The 20,958-nt window shown below is 39.0% G+C and overlaps 1 protein-coding gene across 1 annotated transcript; it reads right to left on the bottom strand.

Moving 5' to 3' along the window:
• Window positions 1–6,303: 6,303 nt before the first annotated feature.
• Window positions 6,304–20,786, bottom strand: LOC141144867 (serpin B6-like). Its single transcript, XM_073630954.1, has 4 exons — window positions 20,669–20,786; window positions 18,442–18,584; window positions 16,960–17,127; window positions 6,304–7,088 (listed from the first exon to the last, which is right to left on the bottom strand). The coding sequence occupies exons 2-4, from the start codon at window positions 18,460–18,462 to the stop codon at window positions 6,684–6,686; spliced, it is 594 nt and encodes a 197-aa protein (XP_073487055.1). The 5' UTR covers window positions 18,463–18,584; window positions 20,669–20,786; the 3' UTR covers window positions 6,304–6,683.
• Between the last annotated feature and the right edge of the window lie 172 nt (window positions 20,787–20,958).

Raw genomic sequence — 20,958 nt, 5'->3', positions numbered from 1 at the left:
ATGGCAAGATGTGATAGATACGATAAATTCCATATATGACATCTCACTTACTCCTGATCCTGTCCTATGTCTCCTCGGGTATATAAACGCCAATAATTTAGTATATGATGAGACAGTGGCCATAATGAGAATGCTTTTTTTGGCGTGTAAATTAATAGCCTCTCAATAGATAACTTAAAGGGGAGTTCCACCCAGGGGGGCCGTCAAAAAAAAAAAAAAAATTAAAAGTCAGCAGCTACAAATACTGCAGCTGCTGACTTTTAATTGGACACTTACCTGTCCCTGGGTCCAGCGATGCGGGGGATCGAAGCCTCGCTCGTCCCCCCCCTCCGCTCGTCGGCGCCGGCATTTCAACTGTGGGCGCCGGGCTGTGGCTTCACAGCCTGGCACCCACTGCGCATGCACGAGCGGCGCCGCGCGCCGTGATTGGCCGCTCAATCACCTGGGACCTGTAATGGGTCCCAGATGATTGACAGGAGGGAGGGAGCAGAGCGGAGCTCTTCCTGTGCCTGGGGGGAAGTGATGTCACCAGCCCAGGCAAAGGAACAGGCAGACTACGAGGGACCACCTAGCAACAGGCATTTTAGAGGTAAGTGAAAAAAAAAATATCCAAATGTTTTTTTGTTTTTTTTTTTTAGAATTTTTCCAGGTATTTTTGTTTTTTGGGTGGAACCCCACGTTAACTTAACATATTAGTATTCCAGGACTTAATGCTGGATGATATGGGGGAGGGGAAGAGAAAGAAGGGAATTCTCTTTCTTTTTTTTTTCTCATCCCTTTTGTTTTTTTTTCTCTCTGGGATGTTTTTCTTTCTTCCCTCTCGTGAATATATCTCGAGGGAGTGGATGATAAATTAATTAAAAAAATAATATTGCTGATGCTGATGTTTTTGCTTAAATGGAAGGAAGAAGGAAAGGAAAATAAAGTGTTTATTGTTTAATTTTTTGTCGGGTGTTCTTGGTTTTTGTTTTTCTTGTTTAATATTTGTTTTGTTTGTAACCTGTTATATTACAATTTTTCAAAAATAAAAAATGATTAAAAAAATAAAAATAAAACTCAGAACGAGCTTATCTTTTTTTAAATGTGGTGTATAAAATACTGCTGAATTCAGAAACCAGGTTGGACCCTAAACATAGCGTTGGTATTTTAAGGCCAATTTGCTTTGCTGTTCCCAAGTTTTGTAAACTATAAAACTACTATAATATGTTAGCGATATCCACTAAAAGCTATTAGGAAAGAGCAACTTCACATTTCTAAAGGCGAAGACACTTTTTGACAGATTAAAGTCACAAGAAAAGAATAAAAAATAAAAATAAAAAAAGAATTGTTGACACGCTGCTATATTTAGCGGACTCGGGCCCATCTCTATGTACCGCACTCCACACGATCGAACAATTCGGAACATTTTCAGGACTGAAAATCAATTGGGATAAGTCCCAAATTCTACCAATCGATAGCTTCCCACCCCCAGAATCCCAAGCCAGACTACCGCTTCAGAGAGTTGATGTTATTAAATATCTAGGGATCCATATATCTAGATCCCCTGCAGATTACGTATCCCTCAATATAGACCCTCTCATTTCCATGGTTAAAAATTAGTACGGGTTTGGTCCAAACTCCCACTTGGGACCTGGGGCCGCATAAATTTAGTTAAAATGATCTTACTCCCTAAAATGCTGTATGTTCTCTGGCACACTCCAGTTTACTTACCCCTGAAACATTTCAAATCTTTAGAATCCCTTCTCAAGCCATTTGTGTGGGGCACCAACAGACACAAACTGGCATGGCAAACTCTTAAGAACCCGACTGACCTTGGTGGCACAGCTCTTCCGGACTTTATCCTATATTACATTGCATCACAGCTGTCACAACTTTTCCACTTGGATAAAACGGACAGTGAGAGGTTTCTCACGCTCCTATGTTCAAAGTGGGCACAACACACCAAGGACTCGATGTATACAATAGCATCGGGCACGGGGGGGGGATGAAACTAGGGGAAAATAGATATACCATGTTATATCACTACAGGAAAATATGGGACTTAGCTACTTCTAAACTTGAAATCCCACAGTTCAATGATTACACGCCGGTATGGCACAAGAATCTTCCTGAATTCAATAAAATACATGACACATTTCTATGGTCCATGCAGGGAATATTTTATCTGCATCACTTACTAAAAGATGGGCATCTAAAAACTTGATTTACTCAAAGCAGAATTTACAATTCAGAATCAAATGTTCTTTAGATTTCTACAAATCCATCATGCGGCACAATCGCAATTTCCTGATTCCCTCCCAAACCCTACACCTAATGTCCTTATGGCAGTAATTAAGAACACGGACCTCCATAAACTGATTTCAGCTTTCTACAACATGCTCTCAACCCCCGTTTCTACTAGAATAGCATATGATCGCAAACCAAGATGGAAAAGAGAAGTGGGACCAATAGAGGATGAAGAGTGGGGAGAGGCACTCGAGTCCTGTAGAGCTGTGTCCCCCAAATTATCAGACCGTCTGTCGCAGCTTTACATTCTTCATAGGGCATACCTCACACCCCTTAGAGTGGCAAGATACAAATGCACACAATCTACCACATGCCTGATGTGTGGGAAAGAGACAGGCACCTTTTTTCATTTGATATGGACATGTCCTAAAATTCAGGGTCTGTGGGAACAAATTGTGACATTCCTGCACGATACAATGGGCTCACCCCTAGCTCTAGATCCAAAACAATGCCTCTTGGGTATAATTCCAGACACAATTGACAAATACACAAAAACATTTCTCCACGAAACACTCTTTGCAGCAAGAAAGGTTAAAGCCAAAAAATGGATGAGACAAGCGTCTCCTAAACTAGTGTAATGGAAGGTGGAGGTGAATAATACCTTGCCGTATAAGAAATGCATATATATTAATAGAGGTTGCCCTGCCAAGTACAATAAGATATGGGATCGTTGGCTCCAAGAGTCTGATACCTGTGTATAATAAAACCAATTTAGTATGGACTGATTTCTTGAGTGCGCACCTCGAGTGGTTTCTAAGTGTTATGCCCCATACACACGGTCGGACTTTGTTCGAACATTCCGACAACAAAATCCTAGGATTTTTTCCGACGGATGTTGGCTCAAACTTGTCTTGCATACACACGGTCACACAAAGTTGTGGGAAAATCCGATCGTTCTAAACGCGGTGACGTAAAACACGTACGTTGGGACTATAAATGGGGCAGTGGCCAATAGCTTTCATCTCTTTATTTATTCTGAGCATGCGTGGCACTTTGTCCGTCGGATTTGTGTACACACGATCGGAATTTCCGACAATGGATTTTGTTGTCAGAAAATTTTATAACCTGCTCTCAAACTTTGTGTGTCGGAAAATCCAATGGAAAATGTGTGATGGAGCCTACACACGGTCAGAATTTCCGACAACAAGGTCATATCACACATTTTCCATCGGAAAATCCGACCCTGTGTACGGGGCATTACATGTATACATATAGAATATTCTCACAGAATAAGCACAATGTATTAACTAGCATATGTACAGATTTTATAACAATCAATGTACTAGTTACCAAGTTTATATGTTAAAGCAAACATCACATGTATGCACCAGTTGATTAATAAGACTTTGTTTGATGTTAAAAAAAAAAAAAAGAGAATTGTTTGTTTCATATTGTCACTTTATTATTTTTTTATTGTAATCAAGACATCATCGGTATAGGCACAGAACAAAAACTAGAAGATATGTTTTATTACTTTAATCAAAGTTCTCTAAATTAACCATGTCTTATAGTCAAGCCTAGCAAAGAAACATGACTGGCCAAATGCAAGCAAGCTTGATAAATTTTTATTTTTCTTAACTTATTCAGAGTATCCCTGTAGTGCTCAGGCACACTCCTGTATCCCATAAATGTGATGCCTGCACCTTCTTGACCTATAGAAAGGCACATATTGCAGAGCTGTGTGCCAGAGCTTGGTCTGGAGTGAAGAGTTAGGTTGGCCATACATTATACAATTTTCCTTTGGTTTTAGAAAAATCACAAATATACATGTAAAGTGATTTACTTTTTGTCTGTAGACAATAATTCATGAGTGTTCCAATTATAAATCAGTCAATTAAAATGAGTTTACAGAAAGGCACATTTCACATGAATATGTAGAGTTTAAGGCAAAACTGCAAGCATTTGATTATTAAACAAGAATGAATACAATATGAAGTAAAAGTACAGGTTTCCATAGGTATTAAAAAAAAACTTTACATCCATATTTGTGAATACACAAGATGTGCTACTATAGGTCCCTCAGTCAGGAAGCATTCACTTTTTAATTTAATCATAGTGCATATACTGATAGAACTATATTTCTTAAAATGCTAGCAGCATGCATTACTTGAACTATCACTAGGCAGCATGTAACATATTCCTCAAAGGCATTGTAACAAATACACTCCAACTTGTTCTTACTTTGGTATGATAGCTTAAATCAGTTGCTCTTTACAAATAAAATCAGCTATTATGCAATATTTGAAACCTATTAGTACCATGTTGTACCATCAGCTTTTTCCCCATGACAGATAAAAAATTAAAGTGTACGTATAGCCAAAAATGTTCTTTTTAATTTTGATAGAACAGGGAAGGGTTCAACTGCTGTCAGTTTATTTTTTGCTGTCTGTGTCTTGAAGAATCAACAAGAAATGAGAGGAAATCTTTGCAAAGTGGGGGAATTTTGCTCTTGACAGTTGTCACCAGAACATGTGTCCTCAGAAGATTTTTCCTTACTCCTTGTTCTGGTGACAACTTTTAAAAATGTCCCATTTGCACAACTTTATCTTACTGCTAACAGTCATGGGGACAAATACACAACAAGGACACAGAATGTAACACAAACCTTGCTTGTAACATTTCCCCAATCTGTACAAATTAAAAAAAAAAATGACTATACATATACTTTATTCTTTTATAAAGTCTTACTTTTTTGTTCTTTAAAAGCACTTCAGCATCACCCCATATGTCCCTTCCCCAGCAAGGACAAAATTACTGCTCTCCAATTAGCAATGCTCACACTCCCAGCTGAATGAAGAGTAGTAGTTGTGCAAGAGGCTTGTTGGAGAAAAAAAAGTAAAATTGATTATCTTTTCCTGCAATAGCCTGGAAAGCAATGTACCTGAAGCCTGCTCCTGCAGACATGTCCTCTGTAATGGCTTTCTGTGTGAAAGCTGACGGAAAGGTCAGAGCACTCATTAGCATCCCAGTGAAACTACAAGCCTGTCTGCTGCAGTGCAAAATGATATGGAACAGGTTACATGTTCCTCCCTAAATACAGGTGTAGCATGCAACATGTTTCAAAAGTAAATTTGACCTTTAAAGAACAAAAAACTTTGTTTAATTTATGTAATTTGACTAAGGTATAAAAGATGAAGCTAAAAAACTTTTCCCAACAGAGAATTATATTTCAAATCAGTAAAATTTAAATTCTACATCTGTAGAAATTCTTGAAAAGAATATATTGCTAAAGTTATGAAATATAATATTGAGGTTTTCCGATTTTAAAAGCAAAGTAGTAATGTATGCATTAAAAAATGTTATGAATAAGAAAATTTGACTATTAAACTATTACAAAGATGTAGAAAACCATGATATTTCAAGAAAACGGTAGCCATGAATTATTTATCAAATGCTGTTCGCAAGCTGCACTTAAAGGAAATCTGTCATGAAAGAAACCATTGCTGTCCTCTAAAGTGCTGGTTACTTGGCTATTATGTCTATAGTCTTGCTTTAGTATTGTAAGCCAAAACACCTGGAACAAACATGCAGATAAGAACTCCTGACTTTACCTGCTTTTCCTCATCACTATACATGCTCTGAGTCCATAACCAGGTGACTTGGCATAACAGCCAGGAAATCCACATTTTTAGACTGAGGTCAGAAACAGCAGTCCTGTATTTCTCTTATGAAGAATTTACCTACAATTGCTGGTACAGACTACATTTGATTTATTTTTAAAATGTTTGATAGAGTAAGGAAGGATTTGAAGAAATGGAAAATCCTGAATTTTTACAACTGTTTCCAGAACAGGAGTAGAGGAAAAAGGCTTCCAATGGGGACAACTGTTCCTGTAAAAAATGGTCTAAAGGTGGGACTTTCCCTCAGTTTGGAGAGTTTTCCCTCTCACTTTAGGTTGGGTCCTCCAGGCCAGGAAATCTCAGGGGGACACAGACCGCAAAAAGAGACTGACGGGTGTTTTAACTGTTCTATACTCAAATACAGCTAGAGCAGACCACTCCAATGCTACCTTTAGAGTTCATTGACTCTGTAGTACTCCTGTAGTGTAAATGGGTGTTTAATTTAGCTGAATATAAAGCAATTCTAGAACTTGGACCTATCCCAACGTGTTGCATTGCTTCCAATTGTTTGCTGCCAATCACTATATCTGCAGCATTATACATTCAATGTTAATGACAGGATTCCCAAGAATTTAAATCATGACGCTATAGTTTAACAAAATATGTACACATGAGCTCTAAATCCACATGGCTGAATTTTAAGAAAGTAAAGGAGTAAAAATCTTTAATATCTGCCTGGTTTATTTTGAGTGTTACCATTATTTTATGTCCTAAGATGCTATATTTTTAGTGCTGAAATAATCAAAATGTAGGGTGCAGGGTTTTTTTTGGTGCATGTTATGGTGAAGTAAATCTGCCAAAGAACAAGACACTGCAGCTCTGTTTGTGTACGATGAAGAAGAGAAATGGATGATCACAAACAAATCTTGGTACAAAGCGTGCACAACGAAGCATAATTACAGCACCGGTGGCTGCTGTCGCTTCAGTACCTTCCTCATTCACCTCTACAAATGATTTGTGTACGACTTTAGATAAAACTAGGTCACGATCTCCAGACATGCCAGAGAGATCACATCTGCCGATATCAAAGACATCAGTCATCCCAAGACTGCCCAGTACAGACTCCAGGTCAAAGAAGTTTTCTAACTTGAATTTTGGCAAGAAGATTTCCACTTCTGTTCTATCCAAATTAGATGGATTTATCATGTCAGCAAACTTCTCATAGGTTAGTTCCTGTTCAAGCTGGAAGCAAACAGATTGATGGCATCAGAAGCTGATCAGGAGACAAACATACATTTCAACAGATCAAGCACAAGTGAGAATTGTTCCTCATTGGAATGCAGATGTATTCCTAATGTCGACATATCTAAAAACCTGCTGTATGGACATAATCTGATAAAATAATACTAGATTTTCCTCTGTCATGTGGTGTCAACTTGGCTAATGTGAACAGACAGGGTTAAAAAAAAGATGCCTAGAACTCTGCTAAGCACTATTTGCATCCAAGCTGACTGCATTAACATAACTCATGCACTGTAAAGCCTGGTAAACTTTTTTTTTTGTTGTTCAACCCAGCAGGGCTGAATGAAAAAAATTACAGCTCAGACTGAGGAACTGTACTAACTCTCCAATGTTAGTGCAGTGATCTCCCCTTATGTTCTATCGTGTTCTGACAGGGGGGACGGCCCCCGCCAGAACGTTCCGGTCAGCGCTTTCAGCCATTGGCTAAAAGTGCTAATCGGTAGACCTTTTTCGATCATGCCCCTTCGACAGAAGCCAGCCAAACAGCACTTCCTGTCCCAGGTCAGTTTTGCTACTCCATGGGCTTTTTTTTCAAGATGTATACATACCTATTTTTTTATGGGGTTTAAAAAAAAAAAAAAAAAAAAAAAAAAGCGACTTTGGGTGCTTCCAGACCATATTTACATAATAAAAACACTTTTTTGCAAAGGTATGTATGTATGCGTGCATATTTTTTTTTTAAAACATTTTGCGGGGTTGTAAGCCAACATGCTGAGCCCCAAATGAAGAACAAGACACCACAACACACAAAGAAGCTAGATACAAGGAAGCTGATGTCACAGATGATTGTAAATTTTCATTGGGCAAGAGAAAAAACACCTAAAGCTTAGAAAAATGCTTGAAACATTTCTGTATACGGGTGCCAAAACTAAAAATAAAACACTGAAAAATCACTTTAAATACGGTCTGCTCAGGTGAGAAAACAGCCCCAATGTCTTCTTGTTTTTAGGCATATTTTAACTGTGGGATCAACTTTTAAGAAAATTAGCACACCCACAATAAAATGCAGTTTATACTATTTCTAAAAATATATTTGAAGTATGTTCAGTTTTATACCTCACCTGCCCCCCCCCACAAATATACTTTAACGTAAGTACATTTTTAGAACAGTGTAACTTCCCTTTCAAAACATATCCCTAAATGTTTCACTGCACAATTATTACATTTGTTGTGATCCTAAAGTTTGCCAGCTAACACATACTGTGGTAATATTCATAATAGGATTTTACAGATATTTTACAATCAGATCATATTATGAGCGACCAGCATAAAAGATTGCCACCGTAGTGACATTTTCGCCTTTGGGAAACAGAACACTTATTTAAAATTCACATATTCAGAATCAAATAGTATATAACAGACAGGATCACATTCCTAGAGAGAAAGATTATTGCAAAATGATTTCAATAATTATTTAACACAATTTAAATTTTAGAAATGATTTACTAAATTAAAAAGAAGGTGAGATCATTAGCAAAATTATTGGTGATTAGGCCAAAATCTGTAAAAAAGAAAAGGAAAATAAATCCTGTATGAAAAATCTTACCATTTCTAGAGAAAGCAAATATCTTCTGGTTCTAAAAAATGAACTCTGAGTATGTTAGGTGACAAGATTCAAACAGTATGGGTGTCATTGCTTACACCATGCAAATTTAAAGAGAAACACCTCGTTTGGATATGCAAAATCCCAAACCTAAGACCCCTTTCACACTGAGCCGCCCCAGGCGTCAGCGGTAAAGCGGCGCTATCTTTAGCGCCACTTCACTGGCGCTATTCGGCTGCTAGTGGGGTGGTTTTAACCCCCGCTAGCGGCCGAAGAGGGGTTAAATCTGCCCGCAAAACGCTGCTGCGGCGGCGCTTTACCGGTGGTATAGCAGCGCTGCCCCACTGTTTTCAATGGGCACCGCTGCAAAGAAGCTTCTGGCAGGACTTTTTGTGAAGTCCTGCCAGCGCAGTGCCCCAGTGTGAATGCACTCAGGCTTTCACACTGGGTTTGCAGCTGAGGCTTTTTTCAGGTGCTATGCAGTCGCTATTTTTAGCACTGTAGTGCCTGAAAAACGCCTCAGTGTGAAAGGGGTCTAATTGAATCCTCATTTTTCACTGTTCATGCAGTCCGACTGCATATATACTAACAAATACAATCTTTTTTTATGTGTAATTTTACATACCAAGTCCTTCAGCAAGGGTTAAGGTGTTACTAAACCCACAGCAGTAAAATCAGTCTGTATATGCAGTAAAGCATACGTGTTATACTCGCTGTGTAATCTTAGGGGTTAATCCTCCGCATTGTGTAAAAAGGCTGTTTGATTCTGTCCTCTCTGATCCTCCCCTTCTTTCACTGTCCCCAATCCATCTCCTAATAGTACAGAGCGCTGAGGCACTTTGCACATGTTCAGTTTGGTTTGTAAAGCTAGAGTTTTTTTTTTTTTGGGAGGGTGCATGTGATCGGCACAGGGCCAATCAGTACTGTCCAGAAAGAGGGTCAAGGGTCATGCAGCATCACCGGACAGTTGGAAGAGAATGAAAACTCCTCCTACAAGCTTTAACCAGTGCTCAGCTGGACACTGATATTCACAAGACTGAGCTACTGCTAATGAGAAAAGGTATTTAGCAGTTTATATTTACTAAAATAATTGCATTTCTGTGTACTATGGGAGACCAGATATAGTGAATGCAGAGTCCTGGGTTTAGTAACACTTTAAAATGTGCTGTGCAAGCAACACACTGGAGAGTTGAATCACAGGTCTCACACAAGCAGCAGCCCATTCCGCCAAGAGTCTGATACCCCAGCCTGCACACTGCTCCAATCAACAGCATAGTTCAGGGAGTAAGGAGTGGTAAACCACTGGAGTAATTTTAGAAAACATTTAGATGCAATCTTCTGTAGCTCAGGTGCCCAGTTTTGACACTTCCTGGCAACATTGTGTGTTAATCCTCCCATTCTGCATGTTTCTATTAGTCAGTCTCTTAGATAGGTTACCTAACAGGCCAACAGGAACATATAGAATGGAGATGTGCATGTAAAAAGGTACAGAAGAAGGCAATACTTGGTGCAAAGTGCCAACATTATAGTGCCGGAGGCTGTTATCACCATTTTTATTGCCAGGTTTACTTTAAATGTATGTAAAGAATACATGCTTACCTAGTAAAAGCCTTATTTCTTCTTTGTGCCAGAAATAATGTTAATACACAATAATGTAAACAGAATTTGTTAATATTTGTTAGTAGACAAGGAGAAAAAGCATTTTGGTATACACAGATAGGGTGCAACTGCCCCAGAGGTTACGTGTTGTCCAATTTCAGGCACAAGAAAAGAAAAAAAACAAAAGCCTCTTCTCTAAAGCTGGTCGCCAATGTGACATCTTTACAAACAATATGTGAGAACAGCGAGGTTCCATTCACAACCTGGTTCGTCAAAGAAAAAAGCAGAGTAGAGTGCTATACTTTTGCTTTTCTCAATACTGAGTTATTGACCTGGATATGTTCTGTAACTCATGAGTGCTCGCTTCCAGGTTGGGTCAGTGACTGAAACAGCAAAGCAAGGATGAAGGATGACAGCCCTAGAGTTTGAAACTAGCATTGTTCATATGACTACCTTGACCTGTTCACTTAAAAACTGTATTGGGGGGTGGCTACCTTTATAGTTCTCTCAAGTCACATGGGATCGTATTAATCCCACAAATCCTAGAAAACATCACAAATCTGCACCATCTCAATCCAGTCTAACTCACTTTCCCAGCTCCAGTCTTTGGGGCCACCCAAATGCAAAGATTGACATGCATTCCTAGTACATTCTGAGCGACCTTGGCACAGAAGCTTTTTATGAAACCAAATAAATGCTTCTAAGATTAGTGCTCTGTAAAAAAAAATCTGCCCGGTGTTTGTAAAGGCTGAAGGTTTTTAACTTCATGCATTCTGTTCATGAAGGTAAAAAACCTATGTGCTGCTCCCCCCACAGCCCCCCCTAAGAATCATTTGAGACCCCCTCGATCCAACGAGCCTCGGCTGTCCCGGCACTCCTCATTGGCTAAGATAGCAGCAGGAGCCATTGGCTCCCACTGCTGTCAATCACAGCCAGTGAGCCAATAAGGAAAGAACAGGGGGTGGGACTGAGCCGCGGCTCTATGTGTCTTATGGACGCATAGAGCAGGGTTAAAGAGAGAGCACGCACCAGTGCCCCCATATCAAAAGTGGTTTGCTATTGCAGGCACTGGTCAAAAGGGAGGAGTCAGGATCACCGGTGGGGGACCGAGAAGAGGATCAGGACTGCTCTGTGCAAAACCATTGAACAGAGCAGGTAAGTATAACATATTTGTTATTTAAAAAGCTACAAAACCTTTCATTCTACTTTAACAGTGTCTACAGCCATCTGTGGATAATACGGTCTCTGTAATTTATTAACTACTTAACGAAGCAGGCCCCACCCACTAGTCTGAACATTGGGACCGCTAGAAAATGCTGCACGTGTACCATATCCAGTGCACCCATGCTCTCATTGAAACAATGCATATTTTCCTGTCTTCACAATGAGCACAGGTATAGTCTGAGATACATACTTAAATGGCCTACAATATTATCTATTCCCTTTGTGAAAAGATCTGAAAAACATGTATTTCAAGGGACTCTTTGGGCACTGGTGATAGAAAACTTTCAGTTTATGTTTTCTAATAAAATGAAATAGAATAATGATAATGAACATAGCATGACATTGCTTTTTTTCAGAAACAGTTGCTTTATTCCACGAGACAAAAAGGTGCGATGTCTTTAAGATACATACAACTATGAACATGCCACGTCTAAAAAGGTCATAGTGAATTAAAGTACCAATAATATCTGAGAAATAAACCTATCAACATTCACATATGGGAATAATACAAGATTAATGGTCTGTGTTACGCCACAGCAACCAGTCAGCTACTTTATATTTTCTTACCTTCCCTAGCAGCAATGAAGAAAGAAATTGATTGCAGTATGAAACACAGAAAGATCATCTTTTGGGCATTACATGCTACTGCAGCATGATTAACCAGCTTCAATGGGGTTGATTTACCAAAGGCAACTAAGCTTTTCTTTTTAAGGGAATTTGCAGCAGAGCTTGGTAAAGGAGGTGAAGCTCTGCTGACTTCTATTATTCAACAATCTGCAAACCATTTGTTTTTTTTTGTATTTTGCTTGTACACGATTGGATAATCTATGCAAATGATACCACCACATTCACTAAGCATTGGGGCAAATTCCATGGAAAAGTTCAACTGCCCATGTAAAATGAACAGCCTATTTGGGTTTAGTAAATCAACCCTAATGACTATTGACAATAGTATTCACAGGATTAGCATCCAACTTTGCTATGCAAGTGAAACATTCGCTTCTGACAGTGTACCCTAAAAAAGGTCATTAAAGTGGATGTAAACCCTCACATATATCCAGTAAAGTGAACAGCCTCAGATGATACACAGGGATGAAACAAATCTCCCTACATAAGTTTTACATGTATATCTGCTGTCTTCAGCTTTATATATCTTTTAGAAAATGCAAATCTTGTTACAGATTGTCTCTTCCTGTTCAGCACTGAGTGTGAAGTCTGAGCATACAGCCAAGACAGCTGACTGGAGGAAAGGAACACACCCCTACTCCACATTGGCAAAAGGAGGAAGGAATGTGCAGAGCTGTGCTGTAGGAAGGCAAGCTGTCTGCTAATCTATTTATAGCAACCTCCCAGGACACAAATTTCAGGCTGCTTTTATCTCCTGTGTTGGAGAACTTGTCAGAAGTTATCAGGCTGATAACAGAGCTAAGAAGCAGGAGAAAGCCATGGGATTTAGAGCTTTGGAGAGAGAGATAAGAAAACACTACAGACCCAAATTTCATGAATTGGGTTTATATCCACTTTAAAGCATTTACCATCATAATTTTGTACTAGGCAGCTACAGTATATTGAGCCATTTACACATTGTAGATAGTGTTGTAAGTACCTTTTCCTGTGATAAATTATATGGTATACAGTTTAGAAATCAAAAAGTAAGTAGTAATTTCCATTTGGAAAGGACACTTAAATAAGGCACAAAACTCAGTGGGACAAACAACAAACTATATAGATGTGAACCTTTTCTTTATTAGTCTGAGGATGGTTGTTGAGAATGAATAATTGTTTGATATATATATATATATCTTATTTGAAACAGCAAATATTTAGTTGGTTAGAAGCTCTTCAAAGAAAACTAAACCTAAAAAGGCACTTTAAAAGCAAAACATAATATTTACAGAAGTATAGAAAAATTGAGAGCATAAACACAAGCTTATTCAGAAAGGCATCACAGAGCAAATCTGAAGTGCAGAAACCCATAGATATCTACCAGATCTCATCTTAATGAAGTTAGATCATTTAAAGCTGAATTCTGACTGGTAGCTATGGGTAATTTCATTGTGAATTCTTAAAGGAACCTCTAAAAAAAAAAAATTAGTTTCTACAGAGGCGCTTGCTTTGACTGAACTAATAAAAGTAAGTGTACACATAGACCTTAGACAGCAGTCCGAAGATCTAAATGGATTAAAGATTGGTTTATGAAAGTTCTTTTGAAGACTACCAGTCTTATCACGTCTTTTTTCATCACAAGATAAACGTATGCTTTCTAGCAATATAAACATGCATTTCCTGTGTGGAATCGTTTACATTTTATCTAGCACCATTAGAAGTATTTTAGGAAAAAAAACAAAAACAAAACTTTGATGTGTATAGAAGATCTTTCATAACTCTGGCGACCAATGATTAATATATGTGTAGCCTAAATTACAATGACTAATGTTTTTCAAACCCATTTGTGATTATTGCAAGAAGCCTTATTACCCAGATTGGGTTGTTTAGGTTTAGTCATGCACAGTATTTCAGTGATTGAAATGCAGTTCAAGGTGAACTGAACCTGCCACAAAACAAAATGCTACGGCTCTGCTTATGGGTGATAAAGAACAGAAAAGGATGGTCACAGTATATCTTTGGAACAATCATTATACAACGCATCGTCATAATTCCTGCTGTTGCACCAGCTGCCTATGTACCCTCCTCGTTTACATCTACAAAAGATTTGTGGACTACTTTAGAAAGCACTAGTTCGTTATTACTAGACATTCCCGAGAAGTCCGCTTTGCCTTGGTAAAAAGCATCAGCCATCCCCATGTCACTAAGTACAGACTTCAGGTCATAACTGTCTTCTAGCTTAAACTTTGGTACAAACAACTCCATTTCTGTTGTGTCCATCATTTCTGGGTTTGTCCACTCCAAAAATTTACTATACGTTAACTCTTTTTCAAGCTGAAAAGAACAAAATGTTGTAACAATTAATTTAAAAATAATTCAGTACACTACTAAACAACCTATTATATTGTAAGCTTCCAGGAGCAGGACCCTCCTAAGAGCCGGTTCACACTGGGACGACTTGTCAGGCGACTTAGCCGCCTGCCAAGTAGCGTCTCGTTCTGTACAATGGAACCGTTCTAATCGCTCCGACTTAGAAAAAAGGTTCCTATACTATTTTGGAGGCGACTTGAGGCGACTTGCATAGACTTCTATATAGAAGTCGTTTTGCAAGTCGCCGCTGCAGTCGTGTTCAAGTCGTCTGAGGCAGTCGCGCTGCAAGTCGTGCTGCCTCAGTGTGAACAGACTCTAACCCTCCTGTATTGAATTGTATTGTCTCCATTCATTTTGTAAATAGATATAAATCCTGAATAATAATAATAACCTCTAAGCCTTTCACATAAGCAAACTGTGATTTCAGTGATACAAAATGCCATAATGTGAAGAACATTGCATTTATCTCTCCCCCTCTTTAAAATAATTTCTTGATCTCCTACAGGCCAGCTTGAATATGGGTGCGCAGCACATATGTAGGGTTAGAATTCTGAGAGCTTGCGACTCTTTACCTCCCCTGACGATCTCTTTTAAAGATACTTTGATTTTCATTGAGGCGGAGTTCATGCTGCCTCATGGAGAGGCTCACAGCAGGGGCCCAATGCATCCCTGTTCACTGTTTCAGGTCCGATTTTAGTCTGGATTTTGGGCTGAATTTTTGGGCTGAATTCGTCCCTGAAAACGGACCAAAAGAAGCACAGGACTCCTGTGCAATTTGCACTGGAGCCACTCTGGAGATGTGTAAACGGGCTCCATAGAGAGCCGGTCACAATCTCCTGACATGCGAATTGGATGCAGAGGAAACCCACATCCAATTTGCAAAACTGGAAACCCAGCCTAAAGAGTGGCTATTTTTGCAGACTTTGGCTCAGCTAAAGTTGAGGATGGTAATCCTAAGCACCATGTTTCAGGGATTCATATGAAACACATGGAAAAATATTAAAACTAAAAGGGCAAACATTTGCATGCTTTCCAACCAACTAAAAAAATAGTTTTTGGTGACCTTTGAAATGTGATAAGTCCAGCATAGCCCATGATGACTTAGCAAGGATTAGATGTGTGCAATTTCTCCAGGTGAAGCAAGTGGGAAGTATTCTTTTACACTTTTTTCTCTATCACCACCAGCTGCATTGTCTAATAGATTTCATTAATTGGCCTACACGATCACAATCAGTGTTCATTACAATTCCATTCTTATTTAATAAACACTTCTCATACTCAAAACCCAACAGATCCTGTCCCCTTAAAGCAGGTTATACAGCATAGTGCTTGTGCTGTGTCATTTGACCCTCCATATCACCTGAAATGCCTGGCTGATCCTGCCTGGCTATGCCCTCCCCTCTGTAAACTGACCAGAATAATCAGGGCTGCTGAGCACCGTGACACCGTGGTCAGTTTTTGTGCCTCCGTCATCCGCAGCCCTTCTCTCCTGCATCTGTGTCTCCTCTATCCTCCTTCCCCCTCCCCTCCCTGTCTGCTCATACCAGTGACCACCACCCCCCACCCCTGCTGCTCTCATAACTTCTACTAAATCCTGTACCATAATAAGTGTCCCTGTGTTATGTAAAATATCTGCCGATCTGTACCTATATAAAAAGAGTGGCTCCCGGTGCTCAGGTGACTGTTAGCTCTCTCTCTCTTTCCCCCCTCCTCCCCGGTTGATGTAAGCGGAGTGAAGAGATGGCTGACAAGTAAGCTGAGCACCGGGAGCTGAGCTTATTATGGTACAGAGGGGATTACAGAATTTAGTAGAAGTGGGTTAACAACCACTTTAAGCAGAATAAATGCTGACTGGTTGCTATAGGCAACTACAACTTGTGTTTTGAAGACACTGTAATTGTATCTTAGTAGCTTACTAACCTGACAATTGTTCAACCATGTGTGATCAGCTATGTATGGAGGAAATCCCACCATCCGGATAATCCTTAGCTAACCACAAAACTGCTGTTGGCAGCAAGTTCTTATGAGTGGCTCCTTCTGCATATAACAATCCTGACATTTACTATCATACACACATATCCTTTATCATATCCATTTTAAACATTGTCTACATACTTTTAAAAAGTAGTGTCTATGCAAGCTAGAGTCATTACATCGGTAGAGTAGGTATCTAGTACAATGAACATAACATAAAGCAAACTTCGCAAATATATACTGTAGCAATAAAACAAAAAGTACAGCCAGATACATTAAAGGAAGCAAGATATACAGAGTTTTACATGTATACAAATAACAGTCTTTATTGTTTTACAAGCCCATCATTTAATATGGAACCTTTAGGCTAAACTACTATAGCCTGTACAATATCAGTCCTTTAAGAACATCCAATTAAAAAAGTGATCTTAGAACCTTGAACCTTCATAAAAAGTCAAACACCTCAACAGAGGTTACACTGGAGAAGTTTCTTACCTTTTCCAAGCCAGTGGTTCCATCCTGAATTTCATCAGGGAGCAGTATAAACATACTCAACTCATTATTCACATAGGGCAGTTCAATAACTTTTGTGAACAAATCTCCTACGTAGGTCATTGGAAATTTGCCTTTTTTGAACATCATCTGCACAGGCTTGGTTTCATTCTAACAACAGAAACCCAAGAATACATTACAATTCATGTCAGCATAATCTTGAAAAACATAATGAACTCCTACAGCTAAGAAAAATGACCAGTAAAAAACAAAGCAAAACTTTCTAAAATAAACCACGTCAGGCAAGGTTTAATAAATGGCCTCTTAAACTACAGTGCTTATACTGCAGAATAATAGTGTATACAACACTCTAATGACCAGGGGTAATTCATGCCCTCATGAATAATACTTGCCATTTTACAGTGTTCAGATTCAGCTAATAGATTTAATACAGCTTTCCATATTTGCACAAAATTTACAGTTTTCTTTTGGCAGAATATCTACTATATAAAACAGTTGTAACTGCTGCGTATTATTTATGGAAACAATTAAAAAAAAATAAAAAACCTCCTTCAATTTCTTCTGCAAACATTTAAAAACATTTTCTGTCCAGTTACAGTTCTTAACATATTCTGCCAGCTGTCCTAGTTACAAGATACCAAACATGTATGCATACCTAACCTACCTCTAGCCCACATGGTGAAACAATACTGTACCTTAGATTTGCCTGTCTCCTACTATGTAAAAGAAAAAGTAAACTGCTTTTCCACACCCATCTGGCCAATATCTCTGGTAATGCAGCTGTGCATAACAGCCATGTCAGGTTGGAGGAAAACTAAAACGAAGTGGAGATACTGGTGCAAAAATAGGCAGAAGATCTATGGCCTTTTGAAAGGGTATAGAGATTGGACTGTTAATCTGATGCCTGATTATTAGGGGGTTAAATTATACTGTACATGTATATTCATATATGGTAGGTGGATGGATACATTGGGGAGTAGATCGCTCTCTAGCTGATTCTTTCACACATGTAAGTCTTGCAATCTGTCTTACCTCACTGCAACAAATCAGGATTCAATGTATTAAATAGTGGTGTGGCCTCACTGTGGTGACAGGAAAAGGGCTTTACAAACACGTTTAGTGCTTTGCTGGCTTCAGGACTCTGAAGTATTTGGAGTGCTATTTAAATAAAGGATTAAAAAAAAAGGCTTTGCCTTGTCAATAATGTAATTAGAAGAACTCGTGACATACCGCAGGTGCCACACAGCGGTCTGCAGTTTATGAATATGCAGTGTATAGCAGAGAGAGTGGATAGTGATATGGACTCTCCATTATAAATGGGCCCCTCAGTTTCCAGTTAATTCTCTAAAGATCCATTGGTGATATGGGAACAAAAAATGATTTCCTAAACCGCTTTCATTAATGACATTCCAAGTAGTACCTTGGGGTTACAAAGTATCTATGATTCATACTTAAAGTGCATACCTTATTCAATTTAAAGGGCATTTCCGATGTACGCTGCTTGTCAAACTGGTTGGCCCAATTTCCTTTGAAGTAGATAGCATTCACTAGTACAAGTCTAGTAAGTGAATCCACACTGCCGCTGGGTAACAGGTCCTGGATTTTACCTAAATAAGATTTGAAAATTATAGAACAAAATCACTACTGAACGTTAGGAGAAGGCTTATACAATATATTTTAATATATTCATTAAAATTAGTGAAGTGTTTCCAATTTTTAAGGACGCAAACCTACAATACAGCACAAAAAATTCTATGAGTGAATTCATCTTCTTAAAGAGCATGGATAGCGTTTTTAATGTATACTCAGGTAACGTCACATTTCTTTAAAAATATATACATTTTATATAAATATAAAATCAGTTTAAAGGGTATTAAACACAAGCAAAAGAAAAAGAAAAAATAACAAATACTGCAGCTTACCTATTCTTAAAATGTGATAGCTACATTTGTTTACTTTTTACGCCCCCCTTTATTTTCACCTTGTGATCCAGCCAGTAACACACTTCCACTCTGGATAGAAGAGCAAAGAAGACACCTTTTGACAGCAGCATTGTCAGTCTGGGGAGAGGGTAGTGTTATGCCGCATACACATGACCAGTTTTGCCGTCGGAATAAACTCCGAAGGTTTCTCCGATGGAACTCCGCTCAAGCGGTCTTGGCTACACACGGTCACACCAAAGTCTGACCGTCCAGAACGAGGTGACGTACAACGGGACTAGAAAAAGGAAATTCAATAGCCAGTAGCCAATAGCTTCCGTCTCGTACTTGCTTCAGAGCATGCGTCGTTTTTGGTACGCCGGAACAGCAACAGACGAGCGGATTTCCTGATAGTAATTAGTTCAGTCAGAAAAATTTAGAACACTATCTAAGTCCGTCTGAATTTTCGGCGGAAAAAGTCTGATGGGGCATACACACCGTCAGAAAATACGATGAAAAGCTCCCATCGGACTTTTTCTGACGGACATTCCGCTCGTGTGTACGTGGCATTAGATGTACTAGCAGATTTAGTCAGACTTGACTAACAAATTAAAACTGAACCCCAGCTAACACTTTTTAAGCAGTTACAGCTGTTTTTTTTTTTTTTTTATTCCTTTTAGGATAAAGGTTTTACATCAATAAATAAAAGCTGACCATTCTAAGTGCCCTTGTCAGTGGTAAATGGTTTGTTCCAACCCTCTGTCACGTTTGCAGCCCAGCTTGGACTATTAAAGAAGAGTCCTCAGGACCACGTCAAAAGGACAAAAGCTGACTGTACATTCAGGTCTGAGTGTGTTCTGTCTTAACTCCTGTATACAGACAGAAGTGAGAACATAGCCCGCACCTCCTCCTAGCTCTCTCCTCTTTGCTTGTACTCCTGTCAACAACCTAGAAAGCTGTGCCGGTCACCTGCCCACATCCCACCAACCATAACATCATAGGCTGCTAAGGACATGTCAGGAATCCGCACAGCTTACTGGGTTGCCAACAGGACTACAAATAGAAGCACAGAGGAGGGTGCTGGGAGCAGGTGCAGGCTGTGTAGGGGGTGGTAATCAAACCCTGGACAGTTCTGATCTGACAGCATTCCTTCGTCATCTCCTATATACATACAGAAGGGAGAGCGCAGCCCACATTTGTGCTAGGAGGGGGGTTTGTGCTAGGAGGGGATTTTTGAGAGGGGAATTTGTGCTAGGAGCAGGTATTTGGGGGTTTGGGGGGCTATTTGTGCTAGGCGCAAGGATTTTGGAGGTGGGTGATCTGTGCTAGCAGGGGACATGGGGGGGGGCAGACGTGCACTGGTGACATTAATTCCTAATGGCATCCCACGCGTCTAGCAAATGCACATGCGCTAAAATGCAGAGTACAACAGTACCATGCGTTTTGGTGTGGCGCAATTTGAAAAATCATGCCGGCTTTTTTTATTGCATGCTCCAAAAAGTTGAGAAGCAGGGCGTTAAAAATATCTAAAAATGAACAAACTTTCTGACCGGATCAGTAAGTAAATGATAAAACAGAAAAAAAAAAAAAATTATAAAAGAAAACTAATGCAGCCAAAACATTTAGGGATTGGTAAACTTCAATACAGTAAATCTTTGTCTTTAGGTTTATTACCACTTTACATACCGTATATATATTTTATGAGCAAAATGTTTGTGCGGACATAATCTGTAAACATAAATATGATTATAAACCAAAGTATTTTTTGCCACCTTCTGTCTTTTGTTCCACCCAGGTATTAATTTCTTTTCTACAGTCCTCTGCCTTTCCAGAAAAGTCTACAGCCTGTGAATCTGCATGATAGTGTTTCTGAGTTGATCCAAGAAAATCCTGAAAAATTAAACATCATTAATTGCAACAATGCAGAAGAAGATAAAGTATTCTAGTTCAGGCAAAGCTAGGAAGAATAAAATTTACTGTTACCACTTAACCAAAAAGACAAACTTTTTCAGTGACATAGTTAAAAGGTGTTATGCTTTGGCTTTAAAAATATATATTGAGT

The sequence above is a fragment of the Aquarana catesbeiana genome, linkage group LG05 (assembly GCF_042186555.1).
Source record: "Aquarana catesbeiana isolate 2022-GZ linkage group LG05, ASM4218655v1, whole genome shotgun sequence".
Classification (NCBI taxonomy): domain Eukaryota; kingdom Metazoa; phylum Chordata; class Amphibia; order Anura; family Ranidae; genus Aquarana; species Aquarana catesbeiana.
This window is presented reverse-complemented; position numbering and strand designations above follow the sequence as displayed.